The sequence below is a fragment of the Saccopteryx bilineata genome, chromosome 12 (genome assembly GCF_036850765.1).
Source record: "Saccopteryx bilineata isolate mSacBil1 chromosome 12, mSacBil1_pri_phased_curated, whole genome shotgun sequence".
Taxonomy (NCBI): Eukaryota; Metazoa; Chordata; class Mammalia; order Chiroptera; family Emballonuridae; genus Saccopteryx; species Saccopteryx bilineata.
In genome coordinates, this window is record NC_089501.1 from 390,693 (window position 1) to 408,638 (window position 17,946).

General features: G+C 40.7%; 1 protein-coding gene across 2 annotated transcripts in view; it reads right to left on the reverse strand.

Annotated features, from left to right (window-relative positions):
• Positions 1-17,946, reverse strand: part of HACE1 (HECT domain and ankyrin repeat containing E3 ubiquitin protein ligase 1) — a 173,052-nt gene that overhangs the window by 142,952 nt on the left and 12,154 nt on the right. For both annotated transcript variants that reach the window (XM_066248051.1, XM_066248050.1), the window contains exon 5: positions 14,546-14,621. In XM_066248051.1, coding sequence (XP_066104148.1) covers positions 14,546-14,621 — 76 coding nt within the window. The remainder of the gene's footprint in view (positions 1-14,545; positions 14,622-17,946) is intronic.

Genomic DNA, 17,946 nt, shown 5'->3' on the forward strand with positions numbered 1-17,946 from the left:
TTGATGACATGATACTGTTCATAGAAAACTCTAAAGCCTCAGTTAAAAAACTATTAGGCCTGATAAATGAATAATACATTTGGCAAGGTGGCAGGATATAAAATAAATATTCAGAAATCAATAACATTTTTATATACCTACAAAAAGCTTTCAGGAAGAGAAATTAAGGAAATAACCCCCTTCATTATTACAAGAAGAATAACAACAAAATAAAGTACCTAGGAATAAATTTAGCCTAGGAGATAAAAGACTTGTAAAATTGTAAGACATTGAAAAAAAAATTAAGGAAGATACAAACAAGTGGAAGAACATACAGTGTTCATGGATAGGAAGACTAAACATCATTAAAATATCTATACTACCAAAAGCAATCTATAATTTCAAAGCAATTTCTATTAAAATACCAATGGCATACTTCAAGGATATAGAACCAATATTCCAAAGATTTATACAGAACCAAAAAAGAACACGAATAGCCTCAGCAATCTTGAAAATGAAGAATAAAGTGGGAGTTATCATACTTTCTCATATCAAGTTGTAGTAGAAGGCTATATATAGTAATCAAAACAGCTTGGAACTGGCAGAAGAACAGGTGTACAGATCAATGGAACAAAACAGAGAACCCAGAAATAAAACCACTCCTTTATGACCAACTGATATTTGACAATGTAGGTAACAGCATACAATGGAGTAAAGACAATCTCTTTAATAAATGGTGTTGGGAAAACTGGACAGGTACATGGAAAAAGATGAAACTAGACCACCAAATGACACCAATTCACAAAAATAAACTCAGAATGGATAAGACTTAAATATAAGTTGCAAAGCCATAAATATCTTGGAAGAAAACATAGGCACTAAACTCTTCAATATCTCTTTTAGCAATAGTTTTGGGGATTTATCTCCACAGGCAAATGAAATAAAGGACAAAATAAACAAATGGGACTATATCACACTAAAAAGCTTTTGCACAGCAAAAGACACCATTAACAAAATAAAAAGACAACCCACACAATGGGAGAACATATTCACCAATATGTCTGATAAGGGGTTAAAAACCAAAATGTATAAAGAACTTCTAAAACTCAACACCAGAAAGATACACAGTCCAATTAAAAATGGGCAGAGAAACTGAATAGATGCTTCTCCAAAGAGGACACACAGATGGCCAACAGACATATGAAAAAATGTTCAACGTCACTAATCATAGAGAAATGCAAACTAAAACCACAGTAAGACACTACCTCACACCTGTTGGAATGGCACTCATTAACAAATCAACACACAAGTACTGGCGAGGGTGTGGAGTGTTGTAGACTGCAAGTGGCAAAAAGCCTTTGTAAATTCGAGGCTTAGCAAAAGGCTAAGTTCTCCCCCATCCACCTCCATATTGGCTATGATGCTGAGTATTTCCTCCCACTTTACTTGCTTGCTTAAATTGCTGGAAGTAATTTACATGCCCTTCCTATCACTCTTTGTTTGTTCAGATGTTGGTTGATCTCGCTTATGCATGGTAGGGGGATTCCTGTTTATGCCTCAGATGTGTAACTTTGTATCAAGGACTTCCTTGATTTGCATACGGCTATATAATAAAGCAAACTGGGGCCATGGGGCACTCAGATATTGCCATCAGCATTGAAGAGGCCTCCTGATCCCATCCTTTTTACTTAATGAGTCTGTTTTCTTAATTCTGCACTGTTCTCTCTCAAGACCCAGAATTATGAACTGCGCTGGTCCGTGGCAGTGGAGAAAAGGGAACTCTCCTGCACTGCTGTTGGGAATGCAGACTTGTGCAGCCACAGTGGAAAACAGTATGGAGTTTCCTCAAACAATTAAAAATGGAACTGTCTTTTGACTCAGCTATCCCACTTTTAGACATATATCCTCAGAATACCAAATCACTGATTCAAAAGAAAATATGCACCTCATGTTTACTGTAGCATTGTTTACAATAGCCAAGATCTGGAAACAGCCCAAGTGTTTTGTCAATAGATGAGTGGATTAAAAAGCTGTGGTACATATACACAATGGAATACTACACAGCTGTGAAAAAGAAAGCAATCTTACTTTTTGCGAAGGCTTGGATGGACCTGGAGATTATTATGCTAAGTGAAATAGGCCAGGCAGAGAAAGAAAAATATCATATAATCTCACTTATATGTAGAATATAATGAACAAAGTGAACTGAGGAATGGAATAGAGGCTGAGGCAGGGTTACAGAAAGAGGGACAGCTGTCAGAGGGAAGGGGTTTGAGGTGATGGGATCAGAGAAGGTGAAGAGATTAGTGAAATTATATATACAGAACACATAGATACAGATAACAGGACAGCAAATCCCAGAGGGAAGGGGGGAGACTTAGGGGTAGGAGTCAGGGGGAAAAGGGAAAAGAGGTGTAATGGGGGGTACATAGTGGAGGGGTGATGGTGTTATACTGAGTGGGACACTTGAATCCATGTTAACACAATAAATTAAAATTAATAAAAAAAGAAACAAACTTTACATTTGGATAAAAAATTTAAAATTATATACCATTTACAGTTGCTCCACTGAAAATGAAGTACTTAGCTATATAGTTAAAAAATATACAAAATCTGGGCCTGACCTGTGGTGGTGCAGTGGATAAAGCATCGACCTGGAAATGCTGAGGTCGCCGGTTCAAAACCCTGGGCTTGCCTGGTCAAGGCACATATGGGAGTTGATGCTTCCAGCTCCTCCCCCCTTTCTCTCTCTCTGTCTCTCCTCTCTCTCTCTCTCTCTCTGCCTCTCCCTCTCCTCTCTAAAATGAATAAATTAAAAAAAATAAAAATATATATACAAAATCTGTATGCTGAAGAGTACAAAATGCTGTTGAAAGAAATATAAGACCTAAATAAATCGTGAGATATACTATGCTTATAGATTAGGAGATTCAACATAGTAAAAATGTCAGTGCTCCCTAAATTGATCTATAGATTTAATGTAGTTCCAATAAATGTCCCAGTAAGGAGTTTTTGTCATATACAAGCTTATTCTAAAATGTATATGAAAAGTCAAAGGAACTGGAATAGTTAACACAATCTTACAAAAATAAATAAAGTGGAAAAAATTATTCTACATGACATTAAGGCTTACTATATAGCTACAATAATCAAGACAGTGTGATACTGGTAAAGGAACAGACACTAGATCAGTGGAACAGAATTGAGGACCCAGAAATTAGCCCATACAAATATGCCCAACAGAGTTTTGAGAAAGATGAAAAAATACTTTCATGCCGGAAAAATAGCCTTTCAACAAACAATGCTAGAGTAACTGGACTTCATAAGCAAAAAAATGAGCCTCAACTTAAGTGTCACCTCTTATACAAATATGAACTCAATACAGATCACAGACGTAGATGCAAATTGTAAAATTATAAAACTTTTTGAAAAAGATAGGAGAAAATCATCAGGATCTAGAACTAAGTGGAGTTCTTAAACTTGATAACAAAAACACAATCCACAAGAGGAAAAACTGTTATATATTGGACTTCATCAAAATTTAAAACTCTTGCACTACATGAAACCCTCTAAAGAGTTTAAAAAGACAAGCTAAAGATTTGGAGAAAATATTTGTAAAGAACTAATTCTTGACAAAAATTAAAAGAACTAGTATTTTTAATATATAAAGAATTATCACAATGCAACAGTTGAAATAATCCACTTAGGAAACAGGCAAATGACATGAACTATCATTTCACATAAAGGATAAATTGTTAAAAAGCATATGAAAAGATGTTCAACATTAGCAACTGGACAAATGCAAATTAAAACCATAAGAGATATCACTGTACACCTGTCATAATGGCTAAAATAAAATACAGTAACTCCACCAACTGCTGGTGAGGATCCTGAAAAACTAGATTCCTGGTGGGCTGTAAAATGATACAGCACTGTGGAAAAAAGTTAGGCAGTGCATGTGAAAACTAAACATGAGCCTGACCTGTGGTGGCACAGTGGGCAGAGCTCTGACCTGGAATACTGAGGTCACTGGTTCGAAACCCTGGGTTTGCCTGGTCAAGACACATACAAGAAGCAGCCAATGAACAACTAGAGTGAAGCAACTATTTCTTGTTTCCCCACCATCTTCTCTCTCTAAAATCAATAAATAAAATCTTTTAAAAAAAATAAAATTAAATTAAACATGAAACTGCCATACAGCCCAGTAACTGCATTCCTGGGCATTTATTCAAGAGAAATGAAAATTTTTATATTCACACAAAAACCTGGACACTAATGTTCGTGTTTATAATAGTTTTATTCATAATAGCTCCAAACAGGAAAATGACCCAGATGTCCTTTCAAAGTTAAAAGTGTAAGACCCTGGTCTGTTGGCTCAGTGGTAGAGCATCGGCCCCATTGTTGATGTCCCGGGTTTGATTCCCAGTCAGGGCACACAGGAGAAGTGCCCATATGCTTCTCATCCCTCCCCCTCTCATTTCTCTTTATATATTTCTCCTCCTTCCCTCCTGCAGCCATGGCTCAACTGGAGCAAGTTGCCCCCAGGTGCTGAGGATGGCTCCATGAACTCTGTCACAGGAGCTAAAAAAGAAAAAAAAAATGACTCCAGTTGCAACAGAGCAAGGGCCTCAGATGGGCAGAGCATCGCCCCCTAGTGGACATGCTGGGTGGATCCCTGTCAGGGCACATGCAGGAGTCTATCTCTGCCTCCCTCACCTCCTCTCACTAAATAAAGAAAAAATCAAAATAAATTTTTTTAAAAAGTGAATGTTTAGACAAACAGTGGTACATCTATACCAAGTAATACTAGTCAGTAACATAAAAGAACGACCTATTGATACACACAAAAATTAAATAAAATCAATCTCCAGATAATATGATGAGCATACAAAAGCCAATCCCAAAATATTCCACACAGTATGATTCCATTTATATAATATTCTTGAAATAACAAAATTTAAGAAAAGGAATATAGATTAATGGTTGCCAGAAGTTAGGCATGGAGGCTTAGGGGAAGAAAGGTGTGGTAATAAAAGAAGAGCAACACAAGACATCTTTGTATAAATGGAAATGTTTAGAATACTGACTACAGAAGTGGACATACGGACCTACACAGGTAATACAACTGCACAGAACTTAATATACCTACATACACACACAGGTAAAACTGGGTACAAGTAAAACTGGGGAAATGAATAAGATTGTATCAATGTCAGTATTCTGTAAACTGTAAGCAAAATAATGGGATTTTTCTATATCATTTCTTACAACTGCATATGAATCTACTATTATCTCAATTTTTTAAATGCAATTATTAACTACACAAAAAAAAATAAAATAAGCCTAATTCTGTGGTGGCGCAATAGATCAAGTGTTGACCTGGAACGGTGAGGTCGCCAGTTGAAATTACTGGGCTTCTTCGGTCAAGGCACATACAGGAAGCAACTACTAAAAGTAGATACTTCCTGCTTCTCCCCCTTCTTTCTTACTCTCACTCTCCCTCTCCCTCTGTTTCTCTTTATCTCTCTCTCTCTCTCTCTCTCTCTTTCCTCCCTCTCTCAAAAATCAATGAACTCTAAATAAAAATAAAATGCTTTGTAAGAAAGTAAAGTAACTGTTGAAAATAACTTAGCATAACTGAATAGATTTTATATATCAAAAATTAAAGCCCTGTCAGCGGTAGAGCGTCGGCCTAGCGTGTAGAGGACCCGGGTTTGATTCCCGGCCAGGGCACACAGGAGAAGCGCCATTTGCTTCTCCACCCCTCCGCCGCGCTTTCCTCTCTGTCTCTCCCTTCCCCTCCCGCAGCCAAGGCTCCATTGGAGCAAAGATGGCCCGGGCGCTGGGGATGGCTCTGTGGCCTCTGCCTCAGGCGCTAGAGTGGCTCTGGTCGCAACATGGCGACGCCCAGGATGGGCAGAGCATCGCCCCCTGGTGGGCAGAGCGTCGCCCCATGGTGGGCATGCCGGGTGGATCCCGGTCGGGCGCATGCGGGAGTCTGTCTGACTGTCTCTCCCTGTTTCCAGCTTCAGAAAAATGAAAAAAAAAAAAAAAATTAAAGCCCTGGCCAGTTGGCTCAGTGGTAGAGCGTCGGCCTGGCGTGCAGAAGTCCCGGGTTCGATTCCCGGCCAGGGCACACAGGAGAAGCGCCCATCTGCTTCTCCACCCCTCCCTCTCTCCTTCCTCTCTGTCTCTCTCTTCCCATCCCGCAGCCAAGGCTCCACTGGAGCAAAGATGGCCCGGACGCTGGGGATGGCTCTATGGCCTCTGCCTCAGGCGCTAGAATGGCTCTGATTGCGGCAGAGCAACACCCCGGATGGGCAGAGTATCGCCCCCTGGTGGGCATGCCGGGTGGATCCTGGTCGGGCGCATGCGGGAGTCTGTCTGCCTCCCCATTTCCAGCTTCAGAAAAATACAAAAAAAAAAAAAAATTAAAATACTAAAAAATGATGTAACTAAAATTACTATATTGTAAGGGAATGAGGGAAATGTGCTTGTACGTGATGGGATATAGGGAAGACAGACTGGAAAAAGAGTAATAACCTTATGTTCCAGAAAGTCAGTAGGTGATGCATAAAGGTGGAAAAAAAAATGTTATTCAGATATAGGAAAACAAAAATTTTAAATCATTAAAAATAATTGAAAGGAGTTGACTATGGAATGAGAATTTTGGAGGTTGGCTGGGAGGGCAAGAGAATGTTTTATTTGGGGAGGGGATGAGGGTGTCATAAGGTATATGTATATTTACTTGAGGTATAATGCCATACAATTTAGTTATTTAAAGTATACAACCTATAGGTTTTTAGTATATTCAGAGCTATGCATTCATCACTACCATCAATTTTAGATTATTTTTATCCTCCCCCGAAAAAATCCTGTACCTATTAGTAGTAAAAGTTTCCTAAGATAGATAAAAATACATAAATAAATATAAACATGAATAAAGACGAAAGGCAGAAAGTGGAGGGAGGGAGGAAGGGAGGGAGCGAGGAAATCACCCTATCTTTGCCATCTGGATGAAATAAGTCATCACTGACTTCAGCATTTTTTTTTCCCCAAGAGAGGCAGGGAGAGAGGAACATCAGGCTGCTCCTGTATGTGCCCTGACTGGGGAATCACCAGGATACTCTGGGATATGCCACTGCAAATAACAGAACATCCAGCCAGGGCTTAATTGCTTTTTTATTTTCAGAGAGACAGAAAAAGGAAGGGAGAGAGAAGGGAGGGAGAAGGAGAAGCATTTGTTGTTCCACTCAGTCATGCATTTTTTGGTTGCTTCTCATGTGTGTCCTGACTTTCAACCTTGTTGTTTCTAAAAGACACTCTTAAGGCCCTGGCCGGTTGACTCAGTGGTGGAGCGTCGGCCTGGCATGCAAGAGTCCCAGGTTCAATTCCCGGCCAGGGCACACAGGAGAAGTGCCCATCTGCTTCTCCACCCCTCCCCCTCTCCTTCCACTCTGTCTCTCTCTTCCTTTCCTGCAGCCCAGGCTCCACTGGAGCAAAGATGGCCAGGGCGCTGAGGATGGCTCTGTGGCCTCTGCCTCAGGTGCTAGAATGGCTCTGGATGCAACAGAGCGATGCCCCAGAGGGGCAGAGCATCGCCCCCTGGTGAGCATGCCGGGTGGATCCCCGTCGGGCGCATGCGGGAGTCTGTCTGACTGTCTCCCCGTTTCCAGCTTCGGGAAAAAAATGAAAAAAATAAAAAAATAAAATAAAAGACACTCTTAAATGACTGGGCTAACCAGCCAGGGCAACTTCAGTATTTAACTAATGTTCTTTTGCTTTGTTCTCACAGAACTTTCTCTTAGAGGCAATAAATTCTTTGACAGTAGTTGGGGGATGGTATTGGCAACAAATCGAACAAATATTCCATCACTCCTACTGCATCATTTTTATAACTGTGCTAAATTCAGAAAAAAGCAACTCAAGTCTACTGCATTCCCCTATGTATAAGATGCACCTTAATTTAGGGGCCCGAAATTAAAAAAAAAATGTATTACATAAAGTTATTGAACTCAAGTTCATTCATCCTTAAATTCATACAACTTCTCATTACTGTCAAAACTCCCATCTATTAGCTTGTCCTCATCTGTGTCTAATGACAAATCACTGTCTTCATATATTGCTTCATCCTGAGTCCCATCTACGGCATTTGAAATGCCACACTTCTTAAATGACTTGACAATGATCTCAATCTTGATATTATCCCAGGATCTTTTCACCCAGGTACAAACTTCTCCTATAGTTGGTTTCTTCACTCTTCCTGCTGGTGTCAAATTGTCCCCAGAAGACTTCATTCATTGGTTCCATTCATCTCTCATGGCAGCTTTGAAGGGTTTGTTAACCATCAAGTGGTTAGAGCTGGGATGTCAAGCCTCCAAGTATGACGGCAAGTTTTATTTTTGCTCTGCAGCAATCTTCTTTGTGCTTTTTGTTATGTATGCCCTGAACTGACCAAGCACTAATAGGGCAGGTTTGCGTAAGAACCCACCTGGACTCCTTCTCCAAACTTTCTCAAACCAGCTCTTTATCCCATCCTGATCCATCCAACCCTTGTCATGAACGTGGACAATCACTCCTCGAGGAATGATTGTCTTTTGGCATTGTTTTCCATTTGAAAATCAGCACAGGAGGTCACCTGGTTCCATCAGCACAGCAAGCTAGAACAACTGTATACTGATAATGGCTCTTTTCATGTCCACTTGCCTTCACAGTTACAGTTTTCACCTCCTTCTTATCAACAGTTCTGTTACTTGGGCCATCAAACTGAAGGGGAACTTTGTTCATATTTGCAATCTGTCCCAACTCAAACTGATGTGTCTTCTGACACTGAATGACAAAACGATGAAATTCAAGGACCTCTGCTCATAGCTTTCAGGCATCTTTTGGGCAGTCTGGTGTGTGTACGCATGCTTAGTCCATTCTGTTTCATGAACCTGAAGCACCAATTGTGTCCTCCTTTGAAATCAGTAATTTCTTTCTCACCATCAATTCTTCTTGCCTCATGCTGAACCATCTTTGTGGACAAGGAACTCCAATTGCCCTTTGCTCTTCAATCCATATCTTCAATTCCCTCTCTAAATCAGGCCATTTTGCTGACTTGCCTCTCGTGGCCTTCTTCTGCTGTGGCGTTTTCAGTAGGGTTTCTTCTTCCCGTAGCCGGTCTCAGATTGATTTCTCAATTGGAAGAGGATCAAGCTTATGTTCAGCAGCACGCTTTCCATTCACTTTTGCAAAATGGATTACTTTTAACTTGAATTCAGCACTGTACAAAAATCTTTTCTGAGCCATTTCTGGGCAGAACATGGCAAAACGTAACCTACTGTAAAATACTGGTAACAAGTGCAAAACAATGAGTGCGAAGAAAACAAGTGTGAAAAAGCGGGAAATGCAAGTAAAAACATCTACAACAATGAGCACAAAATAAGCATGAAAAAAGCGGAAAATGCAAGTAAAAAAAAAATCTACCACTATATAAGACACACCCAGTTTTTAGACCCCAAATTGTTTGGGAAAGGGTGCATCTTATACATGGGGAAATATGATAAATACTTCACCTCTAACAGCAATACAAATAAGGCAGGAAAAAGTCTACAAAGCCTAAGGGTGCTGAATGATGGAGCCTTTATAGACACCAGTTATTTTGAAGGGGTTTTTATGTGTATGTATGTTTGACCAATCCCCAGCCCATCCTTGACAACGTGTCTTGGCAATATTCAGGATGGATGAGTATAAAATGAATTTTGTTCAAAAAGTAGTGGAAGAGTGATTTTGAAGGTGAAGATGAAGGTGAAGGTGGGAAAGGCTGGCTGGCTCTCTACCACAGGATGTTCTTGAGCAGATCATCCTGAGAAAGAGAAGCTGACAATCTGTAAAGCTCAATCATGGTTATATGGAACCCACAATTCCTGTGATAATCCAGATAATCCTCTTAACCATACATGCCACAGGCCTTTGGAAGTATTCATGAAGTCCCAGGCTATCCGAATACTACTTAAACTCACTGCTCTAATGTAGCATGCTCTCTTTCATTTCCAAGCCTTTGCCAATCTATTCCACAGAACTAGAACTCTTGTATCCACTTCCACTCCCACAACCACCACTTTCAATACGCTTAACTTCTACTTGTCCCTTTGGCCTCAGCTCACATGGTACTTTCTAGGATGCTTCCTCCAGTGTCATAAGTGAGGACGTATTCCCTGCTATGACATCCATAGCTCTCCTTCTCGTATGTTGACATTCATTACAATGTGTCAACAATGCCTGTGACTATCTTGTTTGGTGACAAGGATCATATCAGTGATATTCATTACTCTATACCAGGGGTAGTCAACCTTTTTATACCTACTGCCCACTTTTGTATCTCTGTTAGTAGTAAAATTTTCTAACCACCCACTGGTTCCACAGTAATGGTGATTTATAAAGTAGGGAAGTAACTATACTTCATAAAATTTATAAAGCAGAGTTACAGCAAGTTAAAGCATATAGTAATAATTACTTACCAAGTACTTTATGTCAGATTTTAGCTAAGTTTGGCAGAATAAATCTTTATAAAACAACTTACTATAGTTAAATCTATCTTTTTATTTATACTTTGGTTGCTCTGCTACTGCCCACCATGAAAGCTGGAATGCCCACTAGTGGGCGGTAGGGACCAGGTTGACTACCACTGTTCTATACTCATACTGGCAAAGTGCCTACCTAGCATACTGTAGGTATTTTAAGAAATTCCTGTTGAAAGAATAAATGAAAAAACATGAGGAGTCCTTTGTGAGGGTGACCGGCCTAGAAAGCATGAGTCAATGATTCTCCCCTTTTATAAAACAAAATCCTGGGGCTCTTGGCTCCCTACTGAGGGTTACTTCCATCTCAGGATACCTGGCTTTACTCTCAACCAACTACTCAATTTTGTAGCAGCACATTTTCACCATCCCAGCTTCCTTCAGCAGATGGGACCATTGAGCCCAACTGCCGAATTAATTCCACCATGGTGGTCTAGGGCAAGGCAGGAACATACTTGGCAAACAGAATATCCAAGAAAAAGACGCCTACCATATCAATCAGGGCCACAAGAACACCAAGGGGGATCCCAGACAGAAAGTAAAGACTGTTTTTCTTTTAACAAGGCCTTGTATAATCAAATGACTTTTTTTTTTAATTTTACTTATTCATTTTAGAAAGGAGAGAGAGAGGGAGAGAGAGAAAGAGGAGAGAGATAGAGAGAGAAGGCGAGGAGGAGCAGGAAGCATCAACTCCCCTATGTGCCTTGACTAGGCAAGTCCAGGGTTTCGAACCAGCGACCTCAGCATTTCCAGGTTGACGCTTTATCCATTGCACCACCACAGGTCAGGCTCAAATGACTTTTTAAATACATGCAAATAATTTTTAAATAATTTGATTTTTAAAAATTTTCTACTCCACTTCTCTTAAAGTTCAGGAGAGGGAGAAATTGAAACTAACAAATAAAAACTTATGCAATTGAACAATTATGTTAATACTGCACTTCTTGTCTAGAGCAGATAGTACCCTAAGAATAGACTATGTCAATTTCATAATTTTATTTGGTTTTTGGGTTTTTCTTTAAAGTGAGAGAAGGGGAGATAGAGAGACAGACTCCTGCATGGGCCCGGACCATGATCCACCTCGCAACCCCCTTCTATGGCTGATGCTTGAAACAACCAAGCTATCCTCAGTGCCTGAGGCCAATGCTCGAACCCACTGAGCTATCCTTAGCACCCAGGGCCAACACTTGAACCAATGGAACCACTGGCTGCAAGAAGGGAAGAGAGAGAGAATTAAGAGAGGAAGAGGAATAGAAGCAGATGGTCACTTCTCATGTGTGCCCTGATTGGGGATAGAACCGGGGACTTCCGCACACCGGGCCAATGATCTATCCACTGAGCAAACCAGTCAGGGTCTCTGTAGTTTTATAATCCTCTATGATTCCCAGTATATCACTAAGCAACCTATAGATATTCAAAATATTTTTTTTTACAGAGTAGATGATGTCATATTGTTAATATATAACAATATCTGGACTATCACAGGAATTGTGGATTCCATATAATCATGATTGAGCTTATTAATAAGTTATTCACAGAATAATTAAAATCTTAGGAAAGCTGTTGTTTTTTTATGCTCTACTCCTCAAATTTACCTTCTTGCAAAGAAAAAAAATTAATCAGAAAGATCTTGAAAATTGGCATGGTAAGTAAATACTCAATATTCTGCATTGTTCACAAATTAGAAGATTCAAAATCTATAAATATTGTACTACCAAAAGAATTAAAAAACTTTGCCAACTTTATCAAGATATAATTGACAAATAAGATTGTAAAGTATTTAAAATCTATAATGTGATGATTTGATATACACTGTGAAAGGATTCCACCCCAGTTAATTAATACATCTATTACCTCCATATAGGAAGGTAAAATTTTAAAAATAAAGCATCTTCTGTCATGACTTCAAAACAATTTCTCAATAATTAAAAAATTTGATTTTATCACTACTTCTAAAATGAATGTTTCATTAAATTATAACAATTTCATTAAAATTTTTTATTTCAAAAAGCTCTTCAGGAATAATCCATACCATCTCCCTATAATATCTATGTGGATCAAAAATATAACAACCTGTTTTTGAAAAAAAAGTGATATGACCTGACCAAGTGGTGGTGCAGTGGATAGAGCATCTACCTATGACGCTGAGGACCCAGGTTCAAAACCCCAAGGTTGCTGGCTTGAGTGCATGGTCACCAGCTTGAGCATGGGATCATAGACCTGATCCATGGTCACTGGCTTGTACCCAAAGGTTGCTGGTTTGAAGCCCAAGGTTGCTGGCTTGAGCAAGAGGTCACTGGCTCATCTGGAGCACCCTGGTCAAGGCATGTATGAAAAGCAATAAAGCGCTGCAATTATGAACTGATGTTTCTCATCTCTCTCCCTTCCTGTCTGTCTGTCTCTCTCTCTGTCTGTCTCTCTATTTCTTGCAATAAAGAAAAAAATGAAAAAGTGTTATGGGGCCATGGCTGGTTGACTCAGTGGTAGAGTGTCAACCTGGTGTGTGGAAGTCCTGGGTTTGATTCCCGGCCAAGGCACACAGGAGAAGCACCCATCTGGTTCTCCACCCTTCCCTCTCTCCTTTCTTTCTATCTCTCTCTTCCCCTCCCGCAGCCAAGGCTCCACTGGAGCAAAGTTGGCCCAGGCGTTGGGGATGGCTCTATAGCAGCGATTCTCAACCTGTGAGTCACGACCCTGGTGGGGGTCGAATGATCAAAACACAGGGGTCGCCTAAAGCCATTGGAAATACATATTTTATTTAAAAATGTATTGTATAGGCCCTGGCCGGTTGGCTCAGTGGTAGAGCGTCGGCCTGGCGTGCAGAAGTCCCGGGTTCAATTCCCGGCCAGGGCACACAGGAGAAGCGCCCATCTGCTTCTCCACCCCTCCCCCTCTCCTTCCTCTCTGTCTCTCTCTTCCCCTCCCGCAGCCAAGGCTCCATTGGAGCAAAGATGGCCTGGGTGCTGGGGATGGCTCCTTGGCCTCTGCCCCAGGTGCTAGAATGGCTCTGGTCGCAACAGAGCAACGCCCCGGAGGGGCAGAGCATCGCCCCCTGGTGGGCAGAGTGTGGCCCCTGATGGGCATGCCGGGTGGATCCCGGTCGGGCGCATGCGAGAGTCTGTCTGACTGTCTCTCCCCATTTCCAGCTTCAGAAAAAAATAAAAAAATAAAAATGTATTGTATAGTAAATATGTATTTTCCGATGGCTTTAGGCAACCCCTGTGTTTTGGTCGTTCGACCCCCGCTGGGGTCGTGACCCACAGGTTGAGAACCGCTGCTCTATGGCATCAGCCTCAGGAACTAGAATGACTCCAACTGCAGTGGAGCAATGCCCCAGAGGGGCCCAGCATCGCCCCCTGGTGGGCATGCCAGGTGGATCACGGTTGCGCGCATGCGGGAGTCTGTCTGCAGCATCCCCACACCCCCTACCCCCCCCCCGCTTCTCACTTGGGGGGGGGAAGTGATATTGTAAAAATGAATAAAAATATTAGTTTCAATAAAACAATGTATTCCTCTGAAAAAATACAAATCAAAGTCTTAACAGTGATTATCTCTGAGTGCAGGGAATACAGGTAAGTGATCATTTTCTTTATTACCTTTTTCCCCCTTTCCACCCAGCAAGCCAATTTTTCTACAATGTATATCTGAAAAGAATTTAAAAGGACATAATGAAAGCTAGTTCTCCAATAATAAACCCATAACACACCTTAGCAGAGATGCTCCTAAAACGTCTCTTGAAAGACAATGACAAAAACTAAGGGAGTACAACTTCAAAACAAACAAAAAGTTATAAACTTAAATAGGAGGAAAATAAAAATATGATGAACCATGTCTTCTCTTAACACAGCTGAGAACTATACAGTACCTCAAATCATTCTGCATCTTCTAAATTATCACAAAGAAGTAACCTACAGAACCACTTGTATTATACTTTGCATTACCATCACCTTCAATATTATGTTATAAAAAGTACTTTAAGAATCTCATGAAATTTTAGCACTTACTGCCGTAAGGCCTTCATTATTACAAATGTTGACATCAGCACTGTATTCTAGTAATTTACTCATGCATTTCTTCTGTCTGAAAAAAAAGAAAAGAGTCACAAATAACTGACACTAGAAAAATAAACAAATGACAATTATTGTGCTGGAATATTAACTACACCCAACATCAGTTGATGGCAAGTATCAATTCATACCTACAATATTTAAATAAACATTATAACATTTGAAATAATACGCAAAATTTTTTCTATGAGTCAAAGATAATAGGATTTAAAAAAGTAAAATAAGATTTTCATGTCATGGGACAAATTCATCACTCAAAATGCTGAGAAATTTCTAGTGTTAACTGAGTTAAATAGTAATCTTCATTGGCAATATAACATAAGACTAATAGAAAGGGAATGGATATAACAAAGGATGTCTCAATGCTGTATCCTACTTGCGTTGTTTTTCTTGTGAGAGACAGAGAGAGGAACAGATAGGGACAGACAGGAAGGAGAAAGATGAGAAGCATTAATTCTTCATTGTGGCACCTTAATTGCTCATTGATTGCTTTTTCATACTATGTGCCTTGACCAGAGGCTACATCAGAGCAAGTGATCCCTTGCTCAAGCCAGTGACCTTGGGTTCAAGCCAGCGACCTTTGGGCTCAAGCCAGCAACCCAACACTCAAGCTGGTGAGCCCCCGTTCAAGCCAGCGACCTCGGGGGAGTTTTGAACTTGGGTTCTCTGCATCCCAGTCCAACACTCTATCCACTGCGCCACTGCCTGTATCCTACATTCTTGACAGAAAAATATTAAAAAGTTAATACTAAGATGAATTATAAACACATAAGCACAAAATTAATAGGCATCCCCCTACCCACTTCATTTTTTTTCTATTTTTACAGTGGTAAAATACACATAAAATTGAGCATCTTAAACATTTTTAAGTGTGCAGTTCAGTGCTATTAAATATATTCATATTGTACAATTACCACCATCACCTTTCTTGAGAAATCTTTTCATCTTGCAAAGCTGGAACCCATTAAACAATAACTTCACATTCTCTCTCCTTCTAGCCCCTCGCAACTACCATGCTACTTTCTATCTCTACAATTTGGGCTTATCTAAGTACCTCACAAAACTGGAATCACAGTTGTTTGTCTTTTGTGAATGGCCCAATTTCACTTTGCATAATGTCCTCAAGGTCTCTCATGTTTTAGCATATGTCAGAATTTCCTTCCTTTTTATATTTTTTTTTAAATGATTTTATTTATTAAATTTAGAGAGGGTAGAGAAAGAGAGAGAGAAGAAGGGAGGAACAGGAGCATCAATTCCCGTATGTGCCTTGACCAGGCAAGCCCAGGGTTTCAAACCGGCGACCTCAGCGTTCCAGGTTGACACTTTATCCACTGCGCCACCACAGGTCAGGCTTCCTTCCTTTTTAAGGCCGAATAATATCCCACTATATGTCTATAACACATTTTGTTTATCCATTCATCTGTCAATGAATATGTAGGCTGCTTTCACTTTAGCTATTATAAATATGAACATGGGTATAGAAATATTTCTAAAAGACCCTGCTTTCAATTTTATTGAGCAAATACCCAGAAGTGGATTGATGGATGATAATTCTATTTTTAACTTTTAAAGGAACCATGAAACTGTTGCTCTGAGCATCTGTGCCATTTCACATTCCCACTACCAGTGCACAGGAGTTCTAACTTCTCCACATCCTCACCAACACTTGTTATTTTGCTTTTTTATTAGTCATACTAACAATGAATGTGTTAGTACATATACCATTATTCTTCTGATTTTCATTTACCTAATGATAGTGATATTGAGCACTTTTTCATGTGCTTAGTGGCCATTTGTATATCTTCTTTGGAGAAATGCCTATCTAAGTCATTTGCCTCCTTTTGAACTGCTTACCCATTTTATCTTGCTCACAATGTTTCCTCTTAGCCTGATCCATTAGTAATCACTATTCAATATTCATCTCAGTGTCCCCTTCATTAAATAATGAAATGAAAATTCATGTCTTGGAAACAAAGTTATACATATGTGTATATATACATATATATATATATATATATACACACATATATACAATTTTATATATAAATATGCTTTGATTAAGAAAATATGATAGCCTGACCAGGCAGTGATGTAGTGGAAAGAGCGTTGGACTGGGATGCAGAGGACCCAGGTTCGAGACCCCGAGGTTGCCAGCTTGAGCACAGGCTCATCTGGTTTGAGCAAAAGCTCACCAGCTTGGACCCAAGGTCGCTGGCTTGAGCAAGGGGTTACTTGGTCTGCTGAAGGCCCGCGGTGAAGGCACATATGAGAAAGCAATCAATGAACAACTAAGGTCTCGCAACGAAAAACTGATGATTGATGCTTCTCATCTTTCTCCATTCCTGTAAGTCTGTCCCTGTCTATCCGGCCCTGTCTATCCCTTTCTCTGACTCTCTCTCTCTGTCCCTGTAAAAAAAAAAGAAAAGAAAAAAAAAAGAAAGAAAATATGATATAATTCAGTGTATACAACATCAGGGTGATTGACATTTTCACAGAACGGCATGAAATTTCTGGCAGACCAGCACCGGTCTGGCAGACCAGTGGTTGAAAACCACTGATGCCCGGCAGGTTGGCTCAATGGTAGAGCGTCGGCCTGGCATGCAGAAGTCCCGGGATCGATTCCTGGCCAGGGCACACAGGAGAAGCACCCATCTGCTTCTCCACCCCTCCCCCTCTCCTTCCTCTCTGTCTCTCTCTTCCCCTCCCGCAGCGAGGCTCCATTGGAGCAAAGATGGCCTGGGCGCTAGGGATGGCTCCTTGGCCTCTGCCCCAGGCGCTAGAGTGGCTCTGGTCGCGACAGAGCGACGCCCCGGAGGGGCAGAGCATCGCCCCCTGGTGGGCAGAGCTTCACCCCTGGTGGGCGTGCAGGGTGGATCCCTGTCGGGCGCATGCGGGAGTCTGTCTGACTGTCTCTCCCCGTTTCCAGCTTCAGAAAAATACAAAAAAAAAAAAAAAAAGAAAAGAAAACCACTGATATGCCTGACCAGGCAGTGGCACAGTAGATAGAGTGTGGAACTAGGATGCAGACAACCCAGGTTCGAAAACCTGAGGTCGCTGGCTTGAGTGCAGGCTCATCTGGCTTGAGCGTGGGATCATAGACATTACCCCATAGTCGCTGGCTAGAGCCCAAGGTCGCTGGCTTGAGTAAGGGGTCACTCACTCTGCTGGAGGCCTCCCCCGCATCAAGACACATATGAGAAAGCAATCAATAAACAACTAAGGTACCGCAACAAAAAATTGATGCTTCTCATCTCTCGCCCTTCCTGTCTGTCTGTCCCTACCTGTCCCTCTCTCTGTCTGTCACAAGAAAGAAAAAGGAAAGAAAACCACTGATTTAA